Below are 27,109 nucleotides of genomic sequence, written 5' to 3'. Positions count from 1 at the left end.
TATTATAATTCCTCAACTTCATTACAATCAGGGTTTGTATGCTATATTTGATCTGCTACAGGTCAATGTCAAATGTACTATATAGTGCCCCAACGTCTTTGGAATCAGGGGTTTAAATGCTGTCGTTTGATCTGCAATTTCCCTGCTGTCTGATCAATCAATAGTCTTTAATGATATTGACACTTTTAGCGAGTCATCTCCACCCAAGGAATAAATTGCATTGTTGTAATGACTTACATAAAAACAATGGTAATTGTAAATGCTTTAATAGCCTAACAAATTAAATAAGAACATATAATACAGGTGTCCAAGTCTTTGATTGCAATAAAGTCTATTATAAACATTATTTAAATACAGTTATGTCATTGAATTTTACGGCAGCATTTAAACAAATCATCCTTAACATTATTCCACATATGCTCAGCTCAGTTTCATCCAACTGTCCAGGGGTGAATTCTGACCAACACTGAGTAGTGAAAGTCAGTGATGTCCACTCACAAAGTGTAAAAACTCAAAGGAAAATTATGTTTACACTGCTAAAATGGTTTACAGTACTCTGTCACAAAAATCAGAGTAACCAAAAGATCTAAATGGCTAAATAATGTTCACAACTAGCAGTGAAACAACATGAGAAAGAAATGGATGAATATGACATGACTCTTGCACTGACACCTGTGAATTACACTTAAACATGACACACACAGATCTTAGGGGCACTTTAGAGTTACCAATCAATCCGATATGCATTTGGGTTGGAACACGCAACTTCTTAATCAAATAATACGGCCCTTAACTTAGCATTTACCACAGTAACACCTGCTCAAAAGATGCTTGTATTCGCAAAAAATAAATTAGCCACATACAGTAAATAAATTGTTAGTGTCAACGAAGCATTGCATTAGTGTTTTAACGCATTATTCTTGTTGAGCCTTATTACTTATTTGGTTTGCTTTTCCATCCATCCATCCATTTGCAATAATTGTTATCTTTAGAGATAAGATGGGCTTTCACTTTGATAGAGCTTTTTTGCCTAGAAACGTACTCAAAGCGCTCTGACTCTTGGTTCACCTGACTGAGTGAGAGGCATGGTACAACAAAGATGGGTTGCCAGTCAATCGTAGGGCATGTAATGTTTTTCTGCATATATTATTTTAATTCTTAAAATCATATCCAGTGGCTGACTGTTTGTCTGCGTTAAACTCAATTTAAACAATTAAATCAAATGGGGGGGCATCACAGTTCAGAGGGTGCGGATTTGATTCCACCTCCGGCCCTCCCTGTGTGGAGTTCCATGTTCTACCCGTGCCTGTGTGGGTTTTTCCATAGGCACTCCGGTTTCCTCCCACTTCCCAAAAACATGCATGGTAGGCTGATTGAGCACTCTAAATTGCCCATAGGTGCGAGTGCGATTGCGGATGGTTCGTCTCTGTGTGCGATTGGCTGGCAACCGGTTCAGGGTGTCCCCCCGCCTACTGCCCAATGACAGCTGGGATAGGCTCCACCACGCCCGCGATCCCCGTAACAGAGTATTAAATGTGATTTTTTTTTTTTTTTTTTTGTCGGCGAAGTGTGAAAGTGTTCATTAAGCACAGTATTTTCAACTATGATTGTGTCATTCTTGCTTAATTGAAAACAAGTAAAAGGGAAGATAATACTGTCAAATGCTATTTGCGCTTCCTTCCAAAAGTGTTCACCCACTCACCACTGGCCACCGTGATAATATTCATGATTTGGAATATAAAAGAAAAAAATGGTACAGCATGTGCAACCATGAGAACTCAAAACACAAACTTCAGAAATTTATCAGAGACCTCAATGCATGTACCACTTCTGCACTTCTGTGGTGACACTTAAGTCTAAGTCCTTCTTTCACGTTACTAGGCTTGAATTTTAGAGCTTAGATGTCAGAAAAAGAAAGGGCTTCTGGGCTAGCTGGATTTGTTCTCCAAGCTGCCCAATGTGGACCCAGCGTGTGCATCTAATGTCTTCATTGTTTTGGTTGGCAGCAGTTGACTGAAAGGACACCAAACCTGAGAAGAAATCGCTGAGTGAGAAGAAATATCAGTTGTCACTGCTATGTCAACAAAGCTGCATCAATTCTTAATAAGAAATATGTGGGTGTGGAATGGATGGCTACCATGTTTCCCAACAGACATCCTACAATTAGTTCACACGTTGGATGAACTCCTTACTATGAACTCCTCTTTGCATACTTTACGAGTTTCTGAAAGGACTGTTTTTTAACCAGGATGTTAATATCAAATCTAAAAAGTTACATTTGTGACCCTTGTGTTACCCTTCCTTTGAATTATAATGAAATGGCATACCTTGTGTTCTAGTGGGTGGGAGGAAACTGTTCATGTGTGTGGATGGACTGTTGCAACTTCTCCTCTTTGGCCCTTCTGCTGTGGCAAAGCTGTGCAAGAACATCAAGGCAATCAACATACTTCATCTTACTGGGCTATATTCCCCTGTTCAGGTTTTTTGAGCTTGCACATTTTTCATCAGCACAAATTCTCCTACCTAGACTTCTGACAAGCTCACCATTTTAGTCTGTAGAAAACAAATCAAGCTGAATCAAACTAATGAGTTTACGACTAAATACAAATGGGGTATGCGTGCTATGCTGTAGATCAGTGGGGCACAACCTTCCTTGTGCCATGGACCAGGCGAGTCACATTATTATATATACTGATTTTGATGACCGTCAGTGGATGCACTGTGGGTCTCATCTTTAAAAAAAAAAAAAAAATTGCTGTCCAGGAACACGTTGGAGGCAAAGATATGCTATGATCACAGCGCCTCTTTGATCAACTCATTGAAATATTTTTGTGTTCAGTCATTATGTGCAGCCATGCACAGTGGTTTGCAACCCCTGCTGAAGTTTATTGGGCAGAACCTGGCATAGTGCGGGAGGAACTGAGCTGGGACTCTGCGCAAAGGCCTGATTTGAAAGTGAACGGCCACCCAGAGCGCGTATCTGACATGAAAGTCTGCAAATGGCGCAGCCACAAAAGTGTGCAGCTTTGCCCTCCTACGCACAGGGGACAATATGGCTCTGTGAATTGTATTACGAGCTCACCGTTCTCTTTTCCATGAAGCTGGTTAGAAATTCATCGATGTCGGTGCGTCCCTCTAAAAAGTTTTCAGCCGTGGTTTCAGAGTCATCCTCGGCTTGATGTGCTGCAACCTTTAATCGAGCCTGAAGAGTACTCAGGCTACAGCTCTATAGTGCAGGAGAGAAATGAAATTAGTGTAATTACTGAAAACGAATCCTGGTGCGGATTAAAGAAACGGACCTAGAGACACTTTTTCAAGTGGTCTCTATATTTTTAAAATATCCACAATGAACTTGTATATTGTATTTTTGTGTGTGTTGAAAATAGTATACATGTACACTAAAGGTCTTGCTAGGGTTCATGTTTAATTTCTTTTGCATCAGACTGGATGTGCCTAATTCAAAGAAAACCCCCTGTAGAATTCTGAAACAGAGAAATCCATTATGCTATGCTACAATGAGATTTACCTCACTGAGATCGTGTTGTCGCTGCATCTTTGTCTCAAAGGCAAACTTCAGTTGAGTCAACTGTTCAAACTAAACACAGAAGAAATGTGAGCTGACAGAAAAATGCACAATAGGAGGATTTTGACTTACTATATTTGGAATAATATCAAACCTTGTTGATAATTTCTTGTCTTTTCCCTTCCAGTTGTGGCTCTATTTGAAGGTTTTTCTCTGAAAAAGAGATACACAAGTTCCCCCCCAACTCAATACAGCTTTTCCTTCCAGGCTGGCTGAACATTTAATGTATTGCCATGTTTGGGAGAGGAACGTACTTGCCATATCCACAATGTTGGTGACCAGCTCTTCTTTGTCACTCATGACTTGTTTGAGCTGAGGCAGTGTCATGAAGAATCTCAGTAATAAATCCTCATTTTCTGACATGTCGGACAGTTGAGTCAGACTGGGGAAAGGCGAAACAAAGTGTGGGTACACAAGTGTGTGTGTACCACAGGACGGACAGACGGGCGGATGATGGATGAAAAACAAACACTATTTTCTTTAATTATGCTCAAACAGTATGCTTGAATAAAGTCTTAACACTTAAATTACTTCAAGTCAGAGAGTTCAGGAAAAGACTCTGGAATCTCAGGCATCTTGTACATATGTCCATTTAGGCCAACCTGAAAAGACAAATAAAGGTAATGATGAGAAAGCAAATAATTTAAATAAAGTCCTTACAAAGGGCCATTGAAATGATCCATCTCTACTGCTAAATTGTATTTCCAGACAATAAGCAGTATATTTTTCTCACATGCTCCAAACCCTGCAACTTAAGCAACGATGACTGATAAAATGTGCATAGCCAACTAATAGTTGATTATCTGGGCTAATTACAATTGTTGACCTAAGATTACAGTGAGTTTGTTTATTTTGCTGCATAAAAAAATGTCAGTCTTCTATTAGATAATAAAACTGTACTTTCTTTAGCTACATGTAAAATACCACAATAATATCGTTATCATGATACAGTATTCAGCAACCATATCGCTATGTTTTTCAGATATTGTGCAGCCCTAAACTAAACTACTAAACGAAGACTTTGAAACCCTAGATCTAAGTGCTACATCATAAGATGTTTTTCCATCAGTGTACCTGCAAGTCTCCAATAGGGACAGGCATTGGCAGGTCAGTAATGAGGCCATAAGGGGTTGGACCTCGGGGGGACCCATGGACTCCATCAACTGCAGGATGAAGCACTGGTCCTACTCCAGATTGAGCTGGTGCGAGAGGTGGTGTCTGACTTTGCCCAACATGTCGAGGACCGTAGTGGTAGCCCGGAGTCGGATAAGGAGGGATGCTCGATGGCTTGAACATACTACTGTTGGTTTAGGGGAAATAGCATTGTGTTAGTAAGATTACATTTATCTGAAGAAAATTGAGTCATTTGAGTTGCAGTATTTGTTGATACAAACTATTATCTGAATCAAAATAAGCCTTCACTTGTACATATGCTTTATATATACAGTATATTTACAAGCCTGACCTGTAACAATGTAAGTGACAATCACAAAGTCTTTTTAAGTCTCATGTTGGCTAACCAGTAATTGAAGGCATACTTCCTTTTAGGTTCATAGGCTCTTGAAATTAGTAGGCAATGTGTGTTTCGGAAAAATACTAGGTTACTGGACATATCATAATGAAACCAATTACCTGACCATTTGAAATGTATGTAAGGGGATATGCTTAGTCAGTTATCATCCTAGTTAGAGTACAGAAAATGCTTGAGCAGAGTTTCATGAGAATTTGGGACTGAGGTTGGACAACAAAACAAATTGTCATCAAACTCAGTCGCTGAGTCAAAAGTGCAGGACAATGACTACAATACATGAGGGATTACATGAAGTCATGTGCTCTGTGTGCTTAGTATTTGTTTAGGGTTCAGTATGAAAACTGCAATGTCCCTTTTCATAAGTACTGCATAGAAATAGAAGACTCACTATGGAAAACCAGACGGGCCAGTAGACATCAAGGCAGGAGGACTCTTCCAGAACTCATCCAGCAGACTTTGAATGACCTTACCAAGGTCTGAATGCATTCCAAACTACAAAATAAAAAAAAAAGGAATACTGAGGTGAAAGAAAAATTTATCTCTGTCTTGAGAGGTCAGCTTCATGTTTATGCTATCCTGTGACACCACACCAATGAAGTCGTCACCAACGTTCTGACTCCACTATCATGCTTTATGATCTTTAAAATGAAAACATCCAGTCTTTTTTACCCAATAGTAATCATCTGAAAATGATGTGATCGTCACCATGCACATCAGAACAATTCTACTGATAATACTAAAGTTTGGGGATCAAAGTCAAAGCTAGATCTTTTAACAATAGCTTAACATTTTCCAAACGTCCCAGCCATACTTACATTAGTGACGAGAGGGCTCGTGATCATAGTGCCATTATTGCTGTCGATGAGGTGGTGACCAACAGGAGGGTAGATGCTAACCACTGGCTTCTCCTGAGGGAACTGAGGAGGCAGAAGACTGGGGACGAAGAAGTTTGCAACCTTAGCTTGAATATTGATTAAACTATACCGATTTCTCTCTAGATAAGACATGAATACTGTGCTGAGAAAGTGTAAAGTTTACATCTAACAGTGTTTGATGCAACACCTCTTACTAAGCATTCTAGTGCGACTGCATTGGTGACAGACACTAATTATGAGAGCTAACCAAACACTCTGTGAAACAAGACCCGTCTCTAAAGTTGTTCATTTTTTTCAAAGAGTCAATTCTTTTTTAGATGTACTAAAATGCAAAGCAATTGGTTCTGTAATGAGTAGGAAATTTTCAAACTGAAGGGTTGAATATGATCAGCACCCCTCTCGCACTCAGTATGGCCCAGTATTAGAAAAGTATAAACTCTGACTAAGGGTAGTTCAGTTTACCTGACTCTGAAACCATGCTTAAGTCTGAGTGTGATACCCCAAAACTGCTAACGGTGTCCGCAGATATGAACTCACATGTTAACAGTGATAGTGGAGCTGTTGACTGTAAATGGGATCCTGTATTCCACATCTTTCTGGATTTCTGCAATGCTGAAGACAAAATTCCAGTTAAATCATGAGCTTTCAATGTCTATTTGCAGCAGTAAAGTTGACAAGATTTCCCCAAAATGACTGTCAACAGTCTGAGTCTGGTTGGAATGGCCACTTCGACTAGAGTATCACGTACCAAGAATTCTGAAAATTTGATAATGGCATCTGGTTAAAAAAAAAAAGCCTCCAAATAAGAGTAAAGCAGTAGAACATAGTCTAATCATGATCTAGTGTGAACTATTTCCCAGAAATGACAATCAAATTGCATACCTAATCGCTGAAATCACGCTGCTAGGTGCGCACAGGCTGATCACAAAACAATGTAGATCACATGTACTAAGAAAAAACACCGGGCAATTACGGTGACTAGAAAAAAAAAAAACACCTTAAAAAAATGCATCAATAGGACACGCGTGATGTGTGTGATATGACAAGACGTGACAAGCCAGCGCCAACTCTAAAGATAGCCATGGTCATTGTCACCGTCACCAACTGGATTAGCAAACACCCTGAGATACCAGGAAGTATTAGCAGCATGGCACACCGTCAAATGCCCACGTAACAACAGACGATTTGCACCTGTCCTAAAACCCACTTCGACCCAATCTTTATTCAGACAAAATATTGTTTGTTCCTCTCCTGTAATAAAAAAAAAAAAAAAAAAAAAAAAAACTTGCTGGATGACTAGCGCCGTTAAGTCGCATGCATTCTGTGAAGCTACAAAGTTAGCATATCATTGCGATTAAAATGACTCAAGACATACACCCTTGGTATAATGAAACGATGAGAACTTCCAGCAACCTACATGACCGCATTCCGGGTGTCGTTACCTGGGATGAGCAGCTTTCAGAGACTCAATCTGTCGCTGTCGTTGCTGCTGTAGGCTGTTGAGTTGAGTGTGAGGTCCAGAACCCTTGGAGATGGGGAAAAGCCAGTTCATTCTCTGAACCTAATAAGACTTCACTTGGAAATAGATTACAAACGTCTGGTGTAAACTCAAGCGAAACTGCGAAATTGAAAGAGCTAATTGGAGCTTTGTGTGGCTAACCCCATTAGCTAGTAAATAACGATGCCAACTCGTTTTTGTCCGCACGCGCGTTTACAGCTACGTTTCGGAATCAGACAGCACACAGTGTTGTGCCAGATTAAATGTGCGCGTTCCTGTTTTATCTTGTAACCGGTTTGTCCCCTGTTAGGAGTTAAATTTATCACCGGTAAGTGAGCACATTCGGGCTAAAGGAAAACAACATTGAGGCTCAAGCAACTTTACGTAGTTTGTTGCAACAGACTGGGCAGGGTTGGTTATCCTGTTGGTCGTTTCAAAATAAAACCATGATGCAGTTTCCTGTTGGTTGTTTCAAAATAAGATTGATACATCAAGTCATTGGTTCATGAATTTTTGTTTATCTGACGTGTATTGGTTCAATATGACATAAACGTACATGGTGGCTCTTGATGGATAAATGTATTTGAGAAATGCAATAGGTATATTGTGTGATGTGAACAACATATTAGACTGTATTCTGATACTAGATACTTTTATATGCCGATAATGATATATCTCCAAAATGTCTTTCATGCAACAAGTTCTTTGTGTGTGTGACATCACGAAATGCCTCATACAATCCGTAATGATAGTTAACTTGCTTGGCTGCAATAAAGTCTTTGAAGACACAGTTGTACGAGCATATAGTGAATCAACACCTACAACAAACTATATCAACAACTCCACATACTTTTCTTTTGACAATACCTAACAATAACTCAGGACATATTCTGTCCATCAGAGTCTCAAAGAAATATCAAACGTTCATCAATGGCTACAAATTTATGATTAGATAAAAACTCGTAGCCAGATTCACACTCGGGAAGGAATGCCACGACTCCTTATGGTGGTTGGCAAAACATTTGGCATTTTAGAAACATTTGTTCAGTTAAGGACTACAGAAATAATCTCTAAAAGTATGGCCTAGACAAATAAATATGCGGCGACGGGAAGTCATACGCGAGAGCACTATTTTCACCACAAAGAGCGCTTCTATGCTGATGTTATCTTTGTCTAAACGTGACGTCTAGTAAAGAAACAAGAGTAAAGGTCAATTCAAATCTATTTGAACGCCTTATCACAGAATTAAGTTATAATCAAAGAACATAACCACAAGAAAAAATAGGTCAATGCAAATGTATTTGGACGCCTTAAAGCCTAATTAAATGTTGTATCAAAGAACACAACACCAGAATGCTTTGCGCCGGTTGTTTTGATAGCATTTGTCTTTTATCATCTAAATCGCGCATTTGTAAAGCTTAAGGCCAAAGTCCCCGCAGACGCCGTTACATAAAAATATCAAATGGGTTTTGGGGTTGCTCGTGATTTAATTTGGCGTTCATAATGGTTAAGGCAAAGACTGTGCGCTGTTTAATAGATTCCGACCAGGAACGGGTACAGTCGAAATGTTCCGCAACCAGTACTTAGAAATCTTGATTAGATTATAACGTTTACCACCCAAATTATGGAAATTGATTAATAAAACCATGTCCCAAATTATGGAAATTGATTAATAAAACCATGTAACACAAAAGCGAGGCACAATATATGTCGATATATATGTTCATATATCGAATGTTGAACACTAACCTTTATCCACGTCAGGTCGGCCTTTGGTTTTAGCTTGCAGTTAGCTTCTATGACACTTGAGGGCAGCATTTTAGCAATAAGTTTAGAGTTTAGTGAGCATTTACTATCAATTAGTTGCCTAACTTTAATATGTGCCCCCTTTTATATAGCAAATAGGCTAAAATAATGCAACAATGTTTTCGTAGGTCGTATTGTAGCAGACATACAGTAACAACTGACGTCGAATGAACAGGAAGAAAGCATAATATAAACATAAAACGTTTGATTCGCTCTTTTAATTCTTTTTTGTTATGTTGATAGTTACATCGGTTAAATGTTAACTTACCAGAATATTGTACATGGAGGAATGGAACATTTTGATTCCTCATGGATGCAAATTAAAAAATGAGTATGCTTAATAAATCTTCGTAAGGGCCATCGTCCTCGAGTTAAAAGCGGTGACGTGCAATGTCCATTGCGCATGCGCATAACTAACTGCGGTAGTTCCATTTTCACCATACTCTTCACCAAGAATAATTCACAATAGATTCATTCGCCTGAGATATATCTATTTAAAATTTCAATTAAGTAGGTACACCAATGTGACATTTTTAACAATTGATATTTGATTACATTACTAAACATAGGGTGAGCATATTACTCTTGCATATTCAGTACCTGAAAAGTCTCAAAGGAAACAAACAATTAATAAAATGAATAGGAAGGACTAAAAGGAAAAAACTGGAGTGCATGACAATCATGCAAATATATTAGTAAGTACATACGTAACAACATAAATATCTTTATGGTCACTGTGCTGTTTCAGTGTGCATAGGTTGCACTGCAGGAGATGAACTTTTCTTATGGTGTAGAATGATTTTGTTGAACCGTTCCAAAACTTAAGAGTATATTTCATTTTTAGACTCCACCCTTGTTCCTAAGCAAGTATATAATGTCTTGTCTCCCATCCAGGAATGCTCTCATTTGTCGCTTGGCCTCATTGACAACACAGCAGGGAAAGGAGGTATGGCATGAGGTCTTCACCTAGTAAACAGACAGCAAAGGGTGGCATGTTTGTGATAAAACTGAACAGTCATGATTTTTTTTTTTTATCAGAGTATATTTCATTCAGTCAACATGTTACAATCACGTTCTAACATCAACTTGTAAAATGGCTAACACAGACAGGGTACGTGTAGAACACTTGATCTTTTAATCAGCAAATATGTAATGGGTAAAGTTGTTGGTAATACCTGCTTGCCAGCTCTCTTTTCAAACAGGATCTAAAGGAGATGGCTCGCTCCATAGTTTTATATCCCTGAGAATGATGTCATGTCGTGACAGAGGAAAGGAAAATGCAGGGAGATGAATGAGAATGTTTACAAGAGTATAAAAGACAGGAAAGCAAAGCAGGAATGAATCAGATGTTGTTAACATTGTTACAAGGTTAAGAGAGGCATTTGGCATTTTGGAAGGACAACAGAGGACGCACGAATGCATGAAAACGTGGGAGGGGGGAAACAAAGACCGTGGTTAGTTAGATAATAAAGATAATGACATAAAAAAAACTACTGGGTCACAAAAGCAAAATTTGAACTAATGTTATCTTAATTTCGTGCGACAATATTGAAAGTCATCTGCGCTGACATAACAGAAAACATCACAGGGTTTTTTTTCCCCTCTAGAAGCAGCTCAGTTCAGTGACATGAGGTGATTTCCATTTCTCTTGGAGTTTTTCACCACTTCAAATAATTAGGTGGAGTTGATAGCAGCCTTTTTTCTCCAAGCTGTCATAGATAGTTAAGATCAAACATCCTGAAAAATCCCCACAGCTTTCGCTATGGTAGGAACGGCAGTTCATTTTTTGACTGTGCTGAATCACAATAATCAGTTCATAAAAATCTTTCATTCATTTGTTGACCGAATCGTTCAGTGCTTTGTTGTTTCATTCATGATTCAGCCCTGAGGTGCACATTCACTCTGTAATATATTTCATCTGCTATTGCAACTACTATACTTTCATTTGGAAAGGTGCAGGTATGGTCCCACTTCAGTGTTTACGTGCCATTGAGCAATGCATCAAACAAGTAAATGTGCAGGACACGAAATAATGGGACCCCCCACCCCGCCATGAAATCTCTCCGCTGGTGCATGTCGACAGAAAAGATAGTTCCTCACCCTGGCGCCTCGGTGCAGTCTGTCCTTCATAATGCCAATGAACTCCTTGTACGAAAGCTGGTCGTCGTGATCCACATCAAAGATCTTGAAGATAGTGTTGACCAAGTGCCGTGTCAGCTTGAGACCTGTGGCCACATACACTGCCCTTGCAAATTCATCTGGCAGGGGACAAACACAAACGCAGTGTGTTTCTCTACACATAGAAAAAGAGAACCAAAGGTGCCCTTAGTCATCTCCTGTAGCAGCTGTACCAACCTTGTCCAATGGAGCGAGAAGCAAAATTGTACATCTGCATGGCAATGGCAAAGTCCTCAAGGTTGTTGAGAAATTGAAAGAAGGAGCGGAACTCATCAAATGTGATTCCCTTAAATAGCCAAAGGAACAGACACACATTAACACTCTGAGGCACATCAGATCAGTGAAAACAAAGTAAAACAAAATGCGTGGAATAAGTTAAAGTAGTTGCTCATGGCAATAATGTACAAAGCGATTTACCATGTGACTAGCCATTTACTGCTTTCCCATTGAATGCCAAGTTAATTGAGAAATAAATAATCATGTGAACAGATTGATAGTGTAGGATTAAGTTGGAAACAAATGCTGCAGAATTCCAATAAATATGAGTCCATGTATACTAATTAGTGCCTGACCGACTAATCGGCCGCCAATATTGGCCCTTTGACCATCGGCCAAAATGATCAGCCACTTGCCAATTGTTTTTACTTTATGTACAGCATTGAACACAAGTAACACTGATTTCATTATTTCACGTAATTATAAACCTCAAACACACAAAACTGAATTTACAGTTAGCCATTCAATGGCTTTTTCATTAATATCAAATTATTTTTTTTAACATGATTAGATGCGCACTACAAGTAGGTCAATGAATTGACCTAGATGTCACTATTTTACACGCCACCTAAAGTCACGGTTTCGTTATGGAAAATTAAAAATAAAACTACAGTGCAACATAAATAAAAAATAAATGTGTTAAATATAACACATATTCTACTGCTACTACTGCTAACAAAAACAAATGAGAAGGATCAACGCCCATGAATCTTCAGAATTTAAATACTTTAAATACATTTGTGTTTCATCGCATTTTCGTATATGTTTTTAGTTTGTTTTACAAAGCATGTGTTTTATGAACTCATAGAAAAAAGATCATAGACATTTTACATTAATGTCATGCACTTTACAGAGAAATGCTGTGTGTGCGTACGTGCGCGAGAGTGCATGTGTGTGTGTAAGCAGTCGAGGAAGGCAATGAAGCATTGAAGTGTAGAGAGCGACAACAGCCGCAGGCAAAAATAGCGGTGAGAAATTTCAGGTGCTATTCATGGCTGGGAGGCATGAGCACTCACAGAGGAAGAATAAATCAAAACAGATGTGTGAGGGAATTAAAGAAGTGCTGCTGCTAGCTAAAGATAAAACGTCAACCAGAACATCACTTAAAACTTCTGTTTGCAAAAACATGTCAGTGGATATCAATTCATTTTTTTACAATCCTGTTTCCTGTCAATGAAAACAATTATTTTTCACTGTTGGGGAAAAGAGAGTAGGCAAGTGTAACACAAGGTACCTTCTCATCAGGTATACTGTGTCGGACATTTTCCAGGTAGGCACCAATATTCTCCACATTGGTGAAGCGTAAGAGAATCTTGGCAAAATCCTCTTCACTGATGGTGGCCATTCCTTTAGAGTAGGTCAGAAATTCAATCTCCAGCACCTCAGTCTGGAGGTTGTCCATGAACCTGAAAATATAGAATAAAGAATAGCATACATTACAGTAAAAAAATATTCTTGCTAATTGGTGGTGTGAATAATTGTGCGTCGAGTTATCGCAGGCTTTTGTGCAAGCTATGGAATATTACCTATAAAAGTCATCAAACGTGAGCTCAGCTTTCCCTTTCTTGCCAAAAAAATGTACCAGCAGGGTAGTGTCAATTGTTAAATTCTCATCTGCACGCTAAAGTCAAAAGAAAATGAGACAAAAAGAGAAAGAGACATCTGTGAGAGACCATTCAACAAAACTCAGGCTTTTGCTTTTTTGTCCGTTTCTCAATACCAAACGAGGGAGTCACTACAATGTATACTAATGTAACGCTATTTTGGTGGTCAGTGCACCCTAAGATAACTCACAAACTGAAATGGATAGTACTAGAGGATTTTGACTATTCTTGAAAAGATACAGAATTTGACTTGGTTCTCACAGGGTAAACACACACACACAGACAAATAGACAACAATGTATATTGAGAAACTGAATACAATAACCCAACAGTCCAAGCACATAGTCAAGCTAGCTGGTGTATCCAGATCGTATCAACCGTTCATCACAAAAATAAACAATCAGCAGTCACCATGACACAAATGCACCAGTTCAGGTCACGTTATTGTTGATTTTCTAAAGGTTTTACTCATCAATCAAGTTAGCAAATTAATCCACTTTTGAAAATCTGACAAAAATTGAAATAATCTTAATCAAGAAGGCCAGTCTGGTGACTTTTGTTGTTACAGCAGAAAACACAATGCAAGGGTAACTGAGTTTACACAAGTGATACAGCTGAAAGTGGCATGCTCATTGTCAACAAACATGCTGGAGGTAGAATCGGAATATAGGAAGGAAGAAGATGCAGAAGGAGAGACAGAAGATAGACTGAGGTTAAGATAGATGAAGTGGCCAGTGAAAAGATGCAATCAAGCTACCACATCCGCATGCATTTAGCTGCAAATGCCAAAGAGACGGACGGTCACATCATTAACAGCACAGCAACAAGAGCACACACGCAGAGCATGTGAGATGATTCCACCTTTTTTTTTCTTTCTTTCATTTTCATTTCTGATATTTCCTTCCATCCAGTTAGACAACTATGTCTACATTGTTATTGTGATTATTCGAGCCAATTAAAAGACTTTGTTGTATTTATTATGTTTTCGCTCATGATGTAATCACTTGCTTATCATACTTCTAAACCCTTATAAAAGAGAAATAAGACGATTATGAGTAGTGAAGGATTCTTTTGAAATGACTAAACGTGGGGATATTTCAGGATTGACATGATTAGAAATGGGACTTTAGGCTTTTGATCACTTCCAATTAATAGTCAACAAGCATCAAGGCGGAAAAGGGGGAAGTAAATACTTTTCAACCACAGCCATGCCCATCACTGCCAAACCTTGTTTTTGATGGCCATGCTACTGTAAGCAGAATTGACACTGGGTCAAATCTCATGTTTGCCAAAGATGGGGGAGCATCATAATCATTTGCACCAAAATGTTGAATGGGGCTCTACCTCAAGATTAAAATCCTAAAACCCAAAGCAGGACAAAGACGGAAAAGTCAGAAAAGGCCGTTTATCAAGACATGTAGATAATGCTATGCTTCCAAATTTGCTTGCATACCAAATCAGATGATTATGTAAAACTCAAGGTCAGATGATGAAGCAGGCCCATCAGGTCCAACTTTACCTCTGACCTCACAGGAGTTCACCCAGATGAACAGATAAAACATCTCAGACCCATCGCAACATCTTGTAGAAATATTTCCCACAATAGTGGAAGCTTACATAGCCGTAAAGTGGGTCATCTACTACATATTGTAATGGCCAAGTGTCCCAAAACATTTGCTTTGTGTAGTGTAGTTTAGAACATTATCTTTCCCGTGACCACAAAATGACTACTCGACTCATGGGTACAAGTGTGTGTTTGTTACAAAATATTTTTGATCGTTTGTTAAAAGTAAAAACATGATGTAAATCCGAGGTGGTCTTCTTGGTCCTCTATGATTATGTCCAAGGAGCAGCTCAGCTTCAGTCTGTCCGTTAGTCAGACCATGGATTTGGGCTACTACATGTTTTCATTCCCATGACCTGGTCTTCTGGCCTTCTGGCCTTCTGTCAATCCTTTTTTCCCTTCTCTAGTCCCTTATTTCCCTGTCATAGCGCACGTTCTCAGTTTACGCTTATTTCCTTTCTCTTCCTAGTAACTGTCATTGCCTCCTCCTAGACCTGTCAGTCGGAGCCTCTTTTGCCACACAAAAGCAAAGAGCTTGACTAATCTGTTGAGTAAACACATCCTTCTTTAAATACAACCTGCTCCTTTCTTTTACCCTCAAAGTGCTTCCCAAGGCTCTCTTCTACCCACCCACTTTGTACCTCAACATTTGTTGTCCGCTGACCTCCGGCCGCCTATCTAGCATCCCCTCACCTATTTGGTGATTTTATCTCTTCCTCTTCTACTCTATTTATCTGATCAACTACTTCTTATCTCAAGTGTATTCTATCACGTCTGTATTGCTGCTTCCACAAGTGACTTTTACCTTTGCATATGTTTGCATAATTTCTGCACATTCTAGTGTTAAATCATTTGGCAGATGTTTTCCCATTTCATTTATTCTTTTTTTTCTTGTGACTTTGCCTGATCCTGTGTGCACTGTGGCCATCTGACATCCCAGCAGATGAAAGGCTCCTGAGAGTAAATACAAGGTCAGAGCCGATACACTTCACTGTCATTACCTTCACCTCAGCTTCCGCTGCCACGGCAGTGCCGCAGCACAAAGCCTGTCATTAGACAGCTAGTCAGTGTGCCATGTTTTAGCTGTTATTAATCATTAGAAACAAACAAGGTGCTTTTAGGTGAGAGCGCAAGATGCTGCTTAACAAACCATTTCACAAAGTTTTACAATTATAAAAACTTGACCGTGATGTCATTGAAAAGAATTATGAGCCCTTATAGCTCTTTACACGGCAAGGAAAAAAAATTGTTAACTTACTAAGTCATAATGCAAGACCCGTGGGATTTATTCCAGACAATTAATGAGAAAGAAGTAATAAGAATTATGAAACCTACTGTAGATTCTAATTAAATATGGAAGATGAATATATCACTTTTTAACAATAACACTAAATCATAGACAAACTTTTTTGAGGTTAGCATTTCCAATTCTAAGCTGCTTAATTTTGTGTTCCATATACTTCAATATAGATTTAGACGCGCGGTAAATGAGAAATAGTTTGACAGGAAGATTAGCCACAAGATGTTAAAAAAAAAAAAGAAATTGGTTATTAGACAAACACTACATCACACTTAGCGAATATTTTCGAACAATCATGGCACAACAGCACAGTACAGATTTAGAAGTAAGAACAAACAGACACATCAAGAATAAATGTTCTATATCCATAGGAACTATTTAAAGTATGATTTCTCAAAATAAATACATAAATAAGTGAATGAAAGGGAACAGAAGTTGAAGTAAATCCATAAACGTTCAATAAAAGAACATGAATATAGCAAGGGGGAAAAAAACAAAAAGGGAGGCTGGGGAAAATGTGGTGGCATATCTCAACAATGAGAAACATCTATCTTGACTCAAGCTAACATCATTGTGGAAGTATCTTGGTACATTTACTGTACATCTTACTCTGGTATGCGTGATGAAGACAAACACACAATGATGATCACTAAATTAAGAAAAAAATGACAAAAATGATCAACTGGAGGAATGACAGCATAGAGGACAGTTAGATCTGTATACCTCAGCCAGGTCAGAAAAGAGGATTTGGCTGGCGCCTCGCCTTAGAACGTCCCAGTAACTCCGTGCCACAAACTCCTGACTGTCTTTTTTAAGCACCTGTAGGGGTGGTCAAGGGGGGCCAGGGTCAGTTCACTTCCAAAACCACCACTTCAGGATGTAACTCCTGCATTTTAGTCATCAATTCTATTTTGTAATTTTATAATAATATCAAGTCATGATGTACCCTGGGACCAACTAGCCCTTATAAAACTACCCAACACACATACCCATTTATCAAGCAGGTTACAGCCTGACTATTAAAATCTCTCATGCTAATTGGATACTGTTCATATAACAACCTGCTTGTAAATCTTCATTTAGAAGATTCAACATATAAATTCCCACAGTGAAAGGACACAGGTTTATTAACGTCGAGCAAAATGAAACCTAGGTGACATCAGATCATAAAATCAATATTGTGTTTGTTCCCCCCACAAATTCAGATACACCTTACTCCTTCCGTTAGCACTCTTTTTACCCATTATAAAATCAATCACAGAGCTGATGAGGGGGGGAAAAATCCAACCTTGGTTACATTCCTTCTGTTTACCTGACACTTCTTGCTTATCCCTTCCCAAATCCTAAAAGAATCCCAATGTTAAGCCGTTTGACACGAAGCCACCAACAAGTACAGTTTTGGAGCGATTAATTATTTAATCTGGTAATTGTACCCTTTGGTGACATTCTGAAACAGGTGAGCAAAAACAACTACAGGGCGATGTTTTTGGATACATACGCTGTTCATGGGGGCAACCTGATATCCATACAGCTGCATATTCTACCACACAGAAAAGAGGCATGAAGGAGAGAGAGAGAGAGAGAGAGAGAGAGAGAGAGAGAGAGAGAGAGAGAGAGAGAGAGAGAGAGAGCAACGGCAAAGCATGCAGTCAGAGAGGGAGGAGAGAAGATAAAAGACATGTTAGTACATGCAAGGAGCGAGGTTGTGGATACACTCTGCATAGAGAGGGACATGTCATTTCCAGTGCATCTCTGACTATGTCTTAGAGCAACACACCTAATTTCATCAGGAAAGAAAGTTTTCTCAATTCGCCGCCCTCCAAAAAATTTTTTCTCAATCAGCTATTTAAAATATGGATGTGGAGTATTGACAAAACAGTCTGATGAGAGCTTGAGATTCATTTTGTCAAAAACGTTTTCCATGTGTCCCAACACTATGGATTAACGTATTGTCTAAAGTAATCTTTAATAGTTAGGCATGTCAGTAGATGCCTATTTAAAAGTATTTGAAGAAAATGTTGTTTCTAAGACTTAATCACAGACGCATGGAATTACACAAGAGCATATCCATTTGATTCAGTACACAGTTGGGATGTCACTGTCATGGTAGAACAGAGAACAAAAATTTGTAAGGCAGCATGCACTCAGTCATGGTTTGATGATGGGTTATTATCCTTCCTAATACTGCCAAAAATTGTTAGTTAATAATTCAGCATTTTAAATGCATCCACATGTACAGTTTGGCACAGCAACACCAAAGCAATTGTTGAATCACAATACCTTTGTGGATGATTTAGAATGATCACAGCCACCAATTTTTACTGTTTGGGTTGTTTTAGAATATTATTATTATTATTGATAATAGAAAGGATCAGTGTTACCAGTTTTAAGTCTATGGACATTTCATAATTGTCACACTGTTGGTTAAATTCAGGACAATTGGCAAAGTGTGATGTTTTTATATTTATTGCATACTATTATAGTGTATGGCTCCTTGTTCACACATTCCTGACCACCAACTCGCTTACCAACTGTGCTGACTTCTCAGCATCACCTTTCCTCCCCTTCTTCTCGTTTTTCTTCCGGAAGATCTCCTGAAGCTGCAAAGAGGTCAAGAATAAAAACCATTATGATTATATATTCAGACAAAACATTTTCAACACCCAGGAAAAACTATACCACTAATATAAAAAATTAAACAGATAGATTATGCCATGGATGATGGGTTGAGCCTTCCTATTAGAGACTTACCACCAAGAACTCTCTCTTGTCCACCATCTGGTTACCGTCTGCATCAAACATATTGAAAGCAATCTTGAAACCAGCATGGGGCTCTGTAGCAGAGAAGAACACACATGGTGAGTTTTATCAACAGAGTCAAATAGCCACATATAGGATACAGGCATTAGCGGACAATAGTCAGAGTCCGTTTAAATGACCACGACCTTCAATTTCATTCATTCCTTCAATTCATTAATACAATTAAAAGCTTCTTTACCTATAGTATAGAGATTAAGCAGCCTCCCAGCTTGTTTTTAGACCTAGGCCAACCATTTCATTTAACGAATTAACTGTTTTAATTATAGTGTAATTTATAGTATAATCTGATTTCCAGATACTTAAATTTACATAATATTTTACCTTCAATGCTGTGGCTTTATAATTCTCAAAATGTGGCCTCTCTTGCTTATGACCATGTCTTGGTAGGTTCACATTTTAACTTTAGTGCTTAAGATTTGCTCTGTACTTACTATGGGGAAGTAAAATTTACTTTATAGCTATAGATCTGTGTCTATATTTTGTTGGATTCTTTGTGTCTATCTTAGCCGGAGGGGAAACTGTAACTATGGCAATACTAGTTCATGTAATACCTACATGAACTTTGAGAGACTCACTTGTCAGAATGCAGAGCAGGAACAAGTACTCTGTGTATGAGATGATACCTAGCAAAGAGACCATGATGGGGTTAGTATGGCCGCACACACAGACGCAATAACACACAATCATTACTTTGAGAACATAGCATCTTTTGATGTATCTCCTTGATGGATAGCAATAATTCATTGGACCACACACTATTTCTACCAACGTGAAAAAGGCCACCGTCTGGAATTTTCTAAAAAAAAAAAACAATAAATAAAAAAAAAAAAAAGTAATTTGCACTTCAAACGGCTCTAAAATTCCCAAGAAAACAATTGCTGACTAAAATACATGACCATCGAAACATTGGTCTACTGCCTACACTGCCCTCCTTATTGCTAATGTCTAATTTGTGCAATTTAAGTCGAGTTTTCTTAGGGCTTTTTTTTTTTTTTTAAACTAAAACCTGTTAACTAATCTAAGAAAGAGTTTTCAGAGTCGCCGGCAGATTGTGTCTGTGAGTTTGTGCGTGTTTGCATAAGCAGATGAAAAATGTTTCAGGATGTGATCCTTTGTGGCTTTGGCCCCATTAACACTCTTTTTCGCTGTCTGATTGTCCAGATAGTTCAGGGTGACTTGCTTGAGTGTTGCGGAACACTGCGTTCTCGTGGATGTGGACGCACTTGTGTGCGTGTGTGTGTGTGTGTGTGTGTGTTGGTGAACATGACACCAGATAGAACCAGTGACAAGCTTGTGTTTCCTAATGCACAACTACTTTGTGTAAAAGAGCTGATTTGGAACAAAAGTCGCCCCACCTCTTCCCATGTAGCTTGAACAACACAATGATCAGGTCTGGCACTCAAACTACTGAGGGTCCTAAAGGAGACAAATAGCAATACTCTATATACTTAACATTGTATTATGAGTTCCATGGGTTCTCATTGGTGCTGTATACTTAAATGAGAAATGGAGAGGAAAAAAAGAGAGGAGAGGATGGAGATTTGGTTTATTTTTAGTCTGGTCAGCAGGTTGGTTGGCCGTCAGTAAGAGACAGCATGCTTCCAACCTCGGATTAAAGACACCTACTGTGACTCACAAACATACACATTGGCAGGTAAACCCAGAAACGGAGTCAAATATGGTATTTGAGATGTGAGCCTCATGAATGTAATATTTAGTTAATTAAAGAAATATACAATGATTACAAATAATGGAAAGTGCAAAGTGTCTTTCCTATTTGTAGCATTTGGATGTGGCATGTGCCCATATACTGTACATGCATGTGTATACTGTACCCCGTTCTCTCAGGTTACGGAATAGTTTGGACGATCCTCTCCATACAGGTGGCGTATCTGAGAGGATTTTCTCCAGCTCCTGAAAAACATATGTAAAAAGTAAATGTCACTGGTAAAGATTCTCATGGGGATTGCCAAGTGTTTTAAATTGTATGTCTTGAAAGCGTAGCTTGAAACATGTTTCCTAATGCTTAAGTCAAATTTAAGATGTTTTAGTACTTTTTAAAAGGCCATTTCAATCAAATAATTTGTCAAATTCATACACAGAAATTGTTGTACAGTACACGTTTATTGTGTTTGTTGCAAGATTAATTTTCAAAAATCAAATTTTTATGGATGCTAGTGGGCAATGAATTGAGTCAACTGTATGGAATTGATTGTAAACGGATTGTTTTGAGTTCACACTAGTGCATTTTTGGCTGCAACCAGCGGAGGCACTGTTGATTAATTCTCAACTAGTTTCTAAAGAAAAAAAATTGAACACAATATTAATTTTTAAATTAAATGTATAAATTCTTTAAAAATGGGTTGACCCGTTAATCAAATAGTCAAATTGAGTCAAATAGTGATAAGCTCTACTGTACCTCTCCCTACGATTCCAATATGAAAGTGCCACTGTAACTTATTAGGGAGTTAAAAAAGAAAGTCACATTTGAGATTTAAACAAACAACTACATGTACAATACAACAAATGCTGACAACATGGAGGAAAGAAGAAAGAAGCTTTTAGAGTGTGTCTCCCACCTGTTTGGTCAGGGACCTCCAGGGCCTCTTGTCTGCCGGGGAGCCAGACAAAAGAGAGAAAAAGAAGGGAAAGAAGAGAAGAGGGTTTGGGTGGGCTCTGTCAGATAGCATCTGTATTATCTAGAAATGGTCTTAATGTGCACGGTACAGTCACAACACACATGCGTGCTGTATATACAACTGTGATCATCACAGGCCCTTCTAAAGTGCCCTGTCCTCGTCTTTGTAGTAGGTGGAATGTCCCGGTAAAAGCACATACTACTTTTGTTCTGTTTTATACAACAAAAGTTCATCTTAATTCAACTTCAAAGGGGGCATTAGAGGATGTCGGCTGCTGAGTGGGCATGTGTGGCTCTATCATATGTCAGGAGCAACACAGATGTAAACACTCATACAGGTGCATAGTTTGCATGCAACATTTGTCTAGAACTACATTTTTAAAAACACGTGTTGTGTGGATGTCCTGGAAAAAAAAAAGTTTGGATGATAATTGGTTATGATAACAAAGTGCAAATGTGAGCAAATGGAACGCTCAAGGGAGGGCTGTGCGTGTCAGTGTCAATGCAGGGTTGTGTCTAACATTAATCTTAGACTAAACAAAAGCTGTAGGGCCATCTGCTTTGACCTGGCAAATGTGTTTATAATGTCAGCAGGTCGGCAGAGATAGCAAAGACAAGGTCAACCATTTTGATGTATTTAAACTTGATCAGTCCTACGGGAAAGCTTAAGCTTGACACCAACCAAAACATTTCAGGTTGAACACATCACTTGAACTTGGGTTGTAGATTTGAGGTGCGCTTTAAGATGAGATTCAAATCCTGTGAGGCAGATGTGGTAGCAATTTAAACACATTGCTGCCCTATTGACAATAATAATAAATGCTTTTGGCTCATTTTTTCTACATACTACATCTGTTTATTTTAAACAATAATTTAATTTCTGTATGTGTATGTGGTGGTGTGTATCTCCCTCTGTCCATCGGATGATCGTCACTGGCTTTGACTGGCAAATTGTGTTGCTCAACTCCAAACTTGAGAGAAGGTATGTGGTTGGTTGCCCTGAGCTGTACATATCTAAATGTTCTGCATTCATATTTTGAATGTTCATATTTAGATGTTGATATGAGCCTCGAGCAGAGGCCACTTCTCTGTACCATTTGTCTACAAAGCAATGCTTTACGTACTCCTTGGCTCACTCATGGTGACCGACTCAATGAAGTTCTGAGGAGTCATGTAGACCTGCCCGTCATACTCCACAGAGCTAAACATACGGAAACGATGCTCATGGGATGACATGTGCACATCTCCTTCCTCAAAGTCCATTGGATGTGCCTGTAGAGCAAAAAAAAAAAAAAAAAGAAGGGTAAAGTTTGGAGGGGTAAACATATCACCATTGTGTTATATCTTTCTTTTTTTCAGCACAAAGCTTCTTCAAATTATAAATAGAGTCACACACTTTAATGCAATATAACAAGCTTCAGTACGAAACCACACACATTTTTTTCCAAGTATACTTTTAACAAGATTGGAATCTCAAAGCAGCCAGCCCATCAACTAGATTGGGTGCAGTGCTACACCGGCACTTTTGTGCTGCATGAAGCTTTGTACTTACAAAACAGCTTTCCAAATTTAAACCTGCTTGGCCACTGGGCTCATTGCAGCGAGGTTTCTGCACAGCTCAGCTAACATGCTAATGAGCGTACCGATCCATTCATAAAGCTTTGATGTTGCATTGCTGCTTACACTGAGGATGCATAAATATGAGATGAGTGTTCTGCTTCCATACTAAGCATGAGAAGGCTGTAGTTTTCACTCTAACTAAGAAATTACTTTAAAGAGGTACTCTGCTTCCATGCGAGAATGGATGACTAACATGGATGTAACATTTATTTTTGTTATTTGAAATGAAAGGTGTGGCTCGGTGGCGCACTGGGTAGCACGTCCGCCTCACAGTTAGGAGGGTGCGGGTTCGATTCCACCTCCGGCCCTCCCTGTGTGGAGTTTGCATGTTCTCCCCGGGCCCGCGTGGGTTTTCTCCGGGCGCTCCGGTTTCCTCCCACATTCCAAAAACATGCTTGGTAGGCAGATTGAAGACTCCAAATTGTCCCTAGGTGTGAGTGTGAGTGTGAATGGTTGTCTGTCTCTGTGTGCCCTGCGATTGGCTGGCAACCGGTTCAGGGTGTCCCCCGCCTACTGCCCGATGACGGCTGGGATAGGCTCCAGCACGCCCGCGACCCCCGTGGGGACTAAGCGCTTCAGAAAATGGATGGATGGATGGAAATGAAAGGTTAAGTCATGTACTGTGTCTGCATACAACCACAACCTCACTAAAGCCTTGTCCTCTTTCTTCTCGGACCACACAACTGATGGTGCTCTCCTTTTTATCCAATGATTTTGTCCAATAGTTTTAAAACCAAATACCAAGTAATAAATAATCCTCCAACTGCCAAAATAATGACCAACATTAAAACACAGTAGCATAGTAGGCGTAAGAGCCTTGTAACCGAATGCCCAAACAGAATGAAAATGCTACACATAAAGACCATTCGGATGATATGCTGCAAATCCAAATGGAATTTCATTTGGGTTCACAGAGGTGGCATAATTCTTACGGCATTCGTGAGTTCTCGCGAACGCGAGAATCCACCTTATTTCTAGTCTCGAGCCCACTGATTTTCTCCAAGACGCACTACTGGATAACCGGACCAATCGCAAAGCAGTGATGTGTTTGCGGGCGGGATATGTGGTTGCGACAAAAGCCGGAAGCGTTGAGATCGGGGGACACAAATAAACCAAACATACTGGCGACACCGGAAAAGAGGTTTATGCTTCTTTTAACTTCCTGAATAGGATTTCCATTGCCGTGATTGGTTAAAATAAAAGTTTGGTAGGCCACATCGCCCAATCAGCTCGAAGTAATGTACTCAATTAAATTGTTCCTCCTTTCCCGAGCACATCACAGTGGAGATTGATATTGTGAAGAACTACGTTGAGTGATTCACGACTCAATCTCTAAACACTTTGTTGAAATGTCTAATCATCAGTCAATCCCAGGATACAAACACAACACAACACCCATACAGCCTATGAACAATTTAGAGCAGTGATTTCCAACCATTGTACCACAGCATCATTATAATCTATAATTTAATACCAATACTTCATCTATTAATGCCCAAGACATATTCTGATAAGCGGAACAGGTAAATGCTCTTACACTCGATGGCAGAAATTAATAATAACCTGTGTATCCACTTTTTGTGACGTTTCAATTTTGGTGGTGTTCCCTGAGATGAAAATATGACCTGAATAAAGGTCAGGAAACACTGACTTCTGAGCCTACCATGGATGTTTTCAGAATGACAGTGCGCCTACCATGGATGTTTTCGGAATGAGAGTGGAAGCTGCAGTAGCAAAGAAAGCGTAGTCAAGACTCATATTTCGAAAAGATCGGCATACCTTCTAACCACTAACCCCATCCACCGTGCGATCGCTGCACACCTGCTTCTCAAATTTCAATTCAAAGCTGTGCTGTCGCAAGTACTCATGTTGACATTTCAGCACCAGCGCCATCGGACAGCGCCACATCCATGTGCGCGCGCACATTGACCAGCTATGAGTAAAGCGTTTTCGGAACAAACATTACATTTGATACGATCAGCATTAAAACGTATTACTTCACTATGCCCGTATTTATGAGGGGCATCTGAAAATAATCAAGGCTTTCGTTCACAAATGATGAAAAAAAAAAAAATACACACAAGGCCGTGGTGACCAAAGACGAACAAACAACATATTTGACAATGAGTACCGAGCTGTCATTTGCCTCGTACAGATTCGCCACCCACCTTCTCTTTAGCTTCAACGGCTGGGATGGATGGCAGCAAACCGTGGATGCTGCGAGTCCCCATCGTCCTCCTCCAGCCTCTGCGGTTGGTCAGGTCCTCGTAGAAGTAAAGTGCCACTGCACCTCCCGTCGCCAGACATACTCCAACAGTGAGACACTTCCGAGTTCTTGAGGCCGTCTGACGCCCGATCAGCTCGTTTGTCGACACCGAGCGCAGGCTAAGCTTGACAGCCAGCGCAGCCACTTTGCGGAAGGCGGCCATTGTTGCTGTAGTAACCTGTTGTGGTCAGGATTTTGCGGACTGCTTGGAGCTATCGCGTGACTTGAACTCTATCGCGAGAAGTGCCGTATGCTGAGGCTGGTATTGTCATGTTATTTTATAGTGTATAAGTGGCAAAAAATGTGAGCAGTTGTTGGTTTATTTTGAGTTAACTGCAATATTTTATCTCTGATCAAATAATCAGAAATGTATAAAATGTATAATATTCATCTATAGAGACCAGGTACATAAACTTTATGTCAAAATGTAAAAATAAAAGGGTTTAATTCATATCTCATAATCTCAAATGTCATTGATCAAATTACTTTTACAAATCGTAGCTCAAGACCCATTTGTTTAGATTGTAACTGTAAGCGAGGCCACTATATATACTCACTATAGAGTCACTTCATCTGCTCCTTTTTGATTATTTTAATTTTATAAGAATTTTACTCTTTTATTGTATTTCTGGAAGGCTTTTAATGTCCTGCAGCATTTTTCACTTTTCTTAGCAGCACTTTTGAATCGCATTTTATTTTTTGTTTTATCTATTGTTGTTTTTATTCTATTGTAAAGCATTTTGGGTACCAGTTGGCTATTAAAGGGCTATATAAATAAATTTTGATTGATTGATTGGTTGATTGATTGACTTTCACCGCAGATAATCTGTCAAACGAATGTCAAAGATCAATTGCCCATTAATGTAAGCAGATACATGCTGCATTAACACCAGCCTGATTAGGCTTTTCTCATTTCTCAAAGAATAAAGATGAAGTTGAAGAAATCGCCATCTTCTCACATTGAAACAAGTTTCACCCAAAACTATGTAGTCCAATATGTTCACACTGAATTAAACACTTTACCAACAGTCTGATAGAAATTAATAATATTTTATACAGTGCAGAAGCAAACTCTTTTGCAATCATATAACTCATCATAGTAGGATTTGATATGTTTTCTGGGATGATTGGTAAACACCACTATGTATTTCATAAAATGAAAGCGATAAATAAAAGTAATGCTGGGGTTGGGGTATGAATATCACATCTCATGCATATTAAAAAAATATATTAACTTTATATTGTAGATATTATGACAAAATCCTCCATCCACTGGAGTTCAGCTATACCAATCTGTGTACAGCATTAACCTTTAGGCTATTTAGTTATTACCTTATCCAGCTATATGATCAGTAATGTCTTTGTGTAGGAGGTTGCAGGTTAGGAGGAAAGGGGGGCTGGTACCCTGAGGCTCTCCTTCATGCACCTCCTACATACAGAAATAGTTCCTGCATGGTTGCCTTCACTTTGCCCCATCCCATTAAGGAAGCGGCACGTAAACAAAGAAATCATCTGGGATAGAGTCACGTGACCATGGGAATACTTCACTT

At 39.1% G+C, this 27,109-nt stretch overlaps 2 protein-coding genes and 1 non-coding gene across 14 annotated transcripts; all 3 read right to left on the bottom strand.

Annotated features, from left to right (window-relative positions):
* Positions 1 to 250: 250 nt before the first annotated feature.
* vps37a (VPS37A subunit of ESCRT-I) lies at positions 251 to 10,105 on the bottom strand. Of its 4 annotated transcripts, none has more exons than XM_049719809.2 (13): positions 9,562 to 10,105; positions 7,432 to 7,514; positions 6,527 to 6,601; positions 5,930 to 6,047; positions 5,503 to 5,606; positions 4,658 to 4,883; positions 4,115 to 4,185; positions 3,838 to 3,965; positions 3,678 to 3,736; positions 3,527 to 3,595; positions 3,083 to 3,226; positions 2,328 to 2,416; positions 251 to 2,030 (listed from the first exon to the last, which is right to left on the bottom strand). In XM_049719809.2, the coding sequence occupies exons 1-12, from the start codon at positions 9,589 to 9,591 to the stop codon at positions 2,336 to 2,338; spliced, it is 1,188 nt and encodes a 395-aa protein (XP_049575766.1). In that variant the 5' UTR covers positions 9,592 to 10,105; the 3' UTR covers positions 251 to 2,030; positions 2,328 to 2,335. The 4 variants fall into 4 exon arrangements, with proteins under 4 accessions (XP_049575766.1, XP_049575763.1, XP_049575764.1 ...); XM_049719806.1 differs by lacking the exon at positions 9,562 to 10,105 and adding an exon at positions 9,237 to 9,320; XM_049719807.1 differs by lacking the exon at positions 9,562 to 10,105 and adding an exon at positions 9,237 to 9,320 and having other exon boundaries at positions 251 to 2,032; positions 2,332 to 2,416.
* LOC125969678 (small nucleolar RNA U3) lies at positions 8,364 to 8,573 on the bottom strand. The gene has a single exon (XR_007481674.1). It is a non-coding gene; the product is annotated as a small nucleolar RNA U3 (small nucleolar RNA).
* micu3a (mitochondrial calcium uptake family, member 3a) lies at positions 9,764 to 25,768 on the bottom strand. 9 transcript variants are annotated; one of them, XM_049719801.1, is made up of 16 exons: positions 25,462 to 25,766; positions 22,798 to 22,945; positions 21,615 to 21,646; positions 20,871 to 20,949; positions 19,611 to 19,658; positions 18,967 to 19,049; positions 18,744 to 18,815; positions 17,714 to 17,755; positions 16,939 to 17,034; positions 14,696 to 14,710; positions 13,274 to 13,368; positions 12,982 to 13,153; positions 11,649 to 11,757; positions 11,394 to 11,551; positions 10,469 to 10,533; positions 9,764 to 10,259 (listed from the first exon to the last, which is right to left on the bottom strand). In XM_049719801.1, the coding sequence occupies exons 1-16, from the start codon at positions 25,720 to 25,722 to the stop codon at positions 10,256 to 10,258; spliced, it is 1,479 nt and encodes a 492-aa protein (XP_049575758.1). In that variant the 5' UTR covers positions 25,723 to 25,766; the 3' UTR covers positions 9,764 to 10,255. The 9 variants fall into 9 exon arrangements, with proteins under 9 accessions (XP_049575758.1, XP_049575754.1, XP_049575760.1 ...); XM_049719797.1 differs by lacking the exon at positions 10,469 to 10,533 and having other exon boundaries at positions 25,462 to 25,767; XM_049719803.1 differs by lacking the exon at positions 14,696 to 14,710 and having other exon boundaries at positions 25,462 to 25,765.
* Positions 25,769 to 27,109: the final 1,341 nt, after the last annotated feature.

This window comes from Syngnathus scovelli, chromosome 5 (genome assembly GCF_024217435.2).
Source record: "Syngnathus scovelli strain Florida chromosome 5, RoL_Ssco_1.2, whole genome shotgun sequence".
NCBI lineage: Eukaryota > Metazoa > Chordata > Actinopteri > Syngnathiformes > Syngnathidae > Syngnathus > Syngnathus scovelli.
The sequence above is the reverse complement of the archived record's forward strand: the minus strand, read 5'-3'. Positions and strand labels throughout refer to the sequence as shown.

Coding starts and splice junctions, on each gene's coding strand:
- vps37a (XM_049719806.1), bottom strand. CDS start 9,305: ATGCTGCCCTCAAGTGTCATAGAAGCTAACTGCAAGCTAAAACCAAAG. Junction 4,884..5,502: donor GGCCCGTCTGGTTTTCCATA/GTGAGTCTTCTA, acceptor CTAAACCAACAG/TAGTATGTTCAAGCCATCGA. Junction 3,737..3,837: donor CAACATTGTGGATATGGCAA/GTACGTTCCTCT, acceptor TCTCTTTTTCAG/AGAAAAACCTTCAAATAGAG.
- micu3a (XM_049719797.1), bottom strand. CDS start 25,722: ATGGCCGCCTTCCGCAAAGTGGCTGCGCTGGCTGTCAAGCTTAGCCTG. Junction 19,659..20,870: donor CCGTAACCTGAGAGAACGGG/GTACAGTATACA, acceptor TCTCTTTGCTAG/GTATCATCTCATACACAGAG. Junction 11,552..11,648: donor TTCTCGCTCCATTGGACAAG/GTTGGTACAGCT, acceptor GTCCCCTGCCAG/ATGAATTTGCAAGGGCAGTG.